Raw genomic sequence first — 4111 nt, 5'->3', positions numbered from 1 at the left:
AGTCTCAGCCACTTGGAAGGCTAGCCAAGAGAATCACTTAAGCCCAAGAGTTTGAGGTTGCTGTGAGCTGTGATGCCACAGCACTCTACCAAGAATGACAAAGTGAGATTATCTCAAAAAAAAAAAAAAAATAGTCCAAGAACTCAGCTAAAATGTGGCCCAAATAAGTGTGTAAGAAGAGACCCCATTTAGCTGGCTGGCTATAGTAGCAGGTGCGCTTAGGGAGATTGAGGCAGGAAGATCTCTTGAGCCCAGGAGTTTGAGGTGGCAGTGAGCTAGGATTATACCACTGCACTCCAGACTGGGTGGCAGAGTGACCCTATCTCAAAAAAAAAAAGAATATATATATTTTTTTCTTCTTTTTGGAGACAGGGTCTCACTTTGTCACTCTCAGTAGAGTTCCGTGGCATTATAGCTAATAGCAACTTCAAACTCTTGGGCTGACGTGATTCTCTTGCCTCAATCTCCTGAGTTGCTGGGACTACAGATGCCTACCACAATGCCCAGCTATTTTTAGAGATGGGGTCTCACTCTGGTTCAGGCTGGTCTGGAACTCCTGAGCTCAGGCAATCCACCCGCCTTGGTCTCCCAGAGTGTTAGGATTATAGATGTGAGCCACCACACTCGGCTTTAAAAAAAAAAATTCTGTGGTAGTGACCTTATCCACTGGCCCAGATGTGACAGTGGCCTTGTAAGGAAGCAACTGTAATCCTGGTGCAGTATTTGGCTCTGGTGACTATTACATTTCCATTCGTAATTTAAATTATTTGTGGTTTGATTCTGGAGTTGATCTGAAAAGAACTAAAGTATGGGGAATTCACAAGACAGAATGGAAATGATCTTGAACTGAAATGTGAAAATAAAGCTGCTCTAACAAGTGAGGAGTCAAGTGTAAAGAAGAGGGAACCCTGAGTAGGCTGTCACTCAGCTTAGAAGAAACAGCAGAGAGAACCATTAGATGCAGGATGAGGCTGGAGAAGGGATCAGTGTAGGATAAGATTCTTCTCTTTGCTTACGTTCAACTGCTGAAGTTTGATGTAAGAATCTCCAAAACAACTGAAAACCTTAGCAATGCCTCCTGGGAAGGGGACACTAACTTTGTGAGTAGACTGTGACTTTTCATATTACCTGTCCCCTATTCCTGCTGCCATATTCTTATGTTAATTTTATAAATTCAGTTGGTAGTTTTAAAACTAAAACTTGTAATACAACCCAATAAACTGGCATTGCTTTAAACAGTATAAGTGTAGTTATAGTCTTAGCTTGATCTGGAATGGTTGTGTGTAACTTAAGTCTATGTTCAATTCTGAGATGTCAAGTTGAATGAGAATTCAAGAGTAGGGAGTTGGATTCTATTATTCCTGAGTTCAGATCCCTGCCGTTTGACCTCCCTAAGCCTCAGTTGCCTCATCTGTAAAATGGGGATAATGGTACTCACTGATAGGATTGTGAAAACCGAGTGAGTTAATACAGGTAGTAAGGGGTGTCATTCTTGGGAGATTGAAAGAGGACCTGGCCACATCATGTGGCCAGCTGTGTTGATGTGGATGGGGAGGAGGGATCTGTGTTGCCTGCCTGCTCTAATGGAAACACACCTTCTGTTGCTAGGGGACACCCCCTTCCAGTGCTGGCTTTGTAGTGCCAAGTTCAAAATCAGCTCGGACTTGAAAAGGCACATGATTGTGCACTCAGGGGAGAAGCCCTTCAAGTGCGAGTTCTGTGACGTCCGCTGCACCATGAAGGCCAACCTCAAGTCGCACATCCGCATCAAGCACACATTCAAGTGTCTGCACTGCGCCTTCCAGGGCCGGGACCGGGCTGACCTCCTGGCACATAGCCGGCTGCACCAGGCCGACCACCCGGAGAAGTGTCCCGACTGCAGCTACTCCTGTTCCAGTGCGGCTGCCTTGCGTGTGCACAGCAGGGTCCACTGCCAGGACCGTCCCTTCAAGTGTGACTTCTGCAGCTTCGACACCAAGCGGCCCAGCAGCCTGGCCAAGCACATCGACAAGGTGCACAGGGATGAGGCCAAGACGGAGAACCGGGCCCCACAGGCCAAGGAAGGGCCCAGGGAGAGCAGCTCTCCACATGTGGCCAAGATAGTGACCCAGAGGGCCTTCCGCTGTGACACCTGTGGTGCCTCCTTTGTCAGGGATGACTCTCTGAGGTGCCATAAGAAGCAGCACAGTGATCAGAGTGAGCACAAGAACTCAGACCTGGTCACCTTCCCTCCTGAAAGCAGCGCCTCTGGCCAGCTTGGCACCCTGGTCTCCGTGGGACAGCTCGAGACTCCCCTGGAGCCCAGCCAAGACCTCTAGTTCAGCCAAAGGATTGTCTGCTGGTGGGAATTCCAGACAAATGCTGTTGCTCAGACCTCCAAGGCGAGGCCGTTCAGCCAGACTCTGGGCATGGCACAGAGCTGGCTGCTCCAGCTGAAAGGCCTGCCAAGCCATGGCTGGGGTGACAGTGGTGTGAGGACGAAGCAGTGCCATGGAGACACTTCTCCACAGCCCCATCTTCCCTCGAAGAGTTCCCTAAGCAATCTGACTGACTGTTCATAGGCTCCCTGGGAACTGCTCTATCCCATACAGATAGCTGCTCCGTGATAGATTCCAGTTTTAAAACTGATCCATCTCTGATGGAATTAAGCTAGTTAGGTGACAGAGAAAACTTAAACGAAACTTAGTGGGAAACTCCCCTTAAGTGGAAAGATCCTCGGAGGGTCTAGGGTGGCTGGAGAAGTTCTGTTTCTTAACCTGGGTGGTCATTATGAGTGTTCGCCTTACACCTTTGTGTGGTTTCTTGCCATTGTCTTACAATAAAGGCAAACTCTTGGTAGAACAATGTAAAAGGAGCACTCAAATCTCTGCATTCCTCCATAGAGAGGTGATAGGGTGGGGGGTCCTCAATCCCTCACCGGTTCCGCAGCTTAATTATAAATGCATGTGGGATTTGCAGTGAGTACCGCAGCAAAGCGACGCACAATGTGACCTGCAGGGGGCGCCAAAGATCAAGCCAACAGTAACACAGCCTGTACTTAACAAAATCATTGAATTCAAAATTCCGTGTATTTTTATTTGTGAAAAAAAACGTGGGAGGCCCAGGTATGGGCCCCGGGCGCTTGGTTCTGGGATATATGATGTGTGGTACAACTTCAGACCAGCATCTTTTTCATCACAGAAAACAAACAACTGAAAATCCAACCTTCTCATAAATGGACCTTTTACTTAAGCTTTTAGGAGGCTATGGAATTTGAGTGGATATATAACTTGCCCAAGTTGCTTTATTTGATCTACTTTTTGCCATTTTTTTCAAATGCTGCCTTTTTAAAATATAAATTCTTGTGTGCCCTTAAGCTAAACATCTGTGATTTTTAAAACATTAAATGGAGCCGTTGTTTTTGGTAAACTAGGTAAAAGGATTATGAACGCAAGCTTTTATAGACCATATACAGGGGACTGTCTTACTTATGAAATAGTTACATAGCTTATTTTGTTAATGACAGTTTGGACAAATCTGTTTTACGACAGGTATACGATAGCATATTATTTGAATCTCTGTTGTAAGAAAAAAGATTAAAATAATGATGGCAGAGACCTAAGGTAGAATTCATCACTTCTTTGCTTTTGAGCTATTCTTTCTGACCAGAAAAGTGTGTGGTTACTGAAGGCGGGTGCTGTGGTACAGATTCTATTGTTAGTTTGCTGCTGTCTGTCATGAGTCTTATCTGCGTCTCTGTTCTAGAAACAGAAGGGTTGTTGACCTTTTAAGTGGGAACCCATTGATCGAAATCACATAAACGTCCCCTTGTACTTCTGGTGTTATAGGTCTTTAGTTAAACAGGAAAGATACCAATCTTTTGAAAAGACAGCGATTTCGTTGACATGTACATGGACGTCAAGGCTTTTAGATCCAACCTGGTATCTCCGAGCAAATTTGGATTCCAAATAGAGCAGAGATGAGCAAAACACTCTGGGCTAGATATTATTAAATACAGGGCACCTAAAAAATTGCACACAAACTTTATGGCCACCCTGTATTGTAGGCATTGGTGAGCCATAAGTCCCTTATGACTACCTAGCTCTGATTTTAGCACTAAATCAACCATAGA

The 4111-nt window shown here is 45.5% G+C and overlaps 1 protein-coding gene across 2 annotated transcripts in view; it reads left to right on the top strand.

Annotated features, from left to right (window-relative positions):
- ZFP64 (ZFP64 zinc finger protein) overlaps window positions 1-2838 on the top strand; it is a 93128-nt gene extending 90290 nt beyond the window's left edge. The window contains exon 9 of one of the 2 annotated variants that reach the window (XM_003787706.1): window positions 1609-2838. In XM_003787706.1, coding sequence (XP_003787754.1) covers window positions 1609-2318 — 710 coding nt within the window. In that variant the 3' untranslated portion in view covers window positions 2319-2838. The remainder of the gene's footprint in view (window positions 1-1608) is intronic. The other variant, XM_023512027.1, reaches the window with a different exon arrangement.
- The last annotated feature ends 1273 nt before the right edge of the window (window positions 2839-4111 follow it).

This window comes from Otolemur garnettii, unplaced genomic scaffold (assembly GCF_000181295.1).
Source record: "Otolemur garnettii isolate 467f Iridium unplaced genomic scaffold, OtoGar3 scaffold00023, whole genome shotgun sequence".
NCBI lineage: Eukaryota > Metazoa > Chordata > Mammalia > Primates > Galagidae > Otolemur > Otolemur garnettii.
This window is presented reverse-complemented; position numbering and strand designations above follow the sequence as displayed.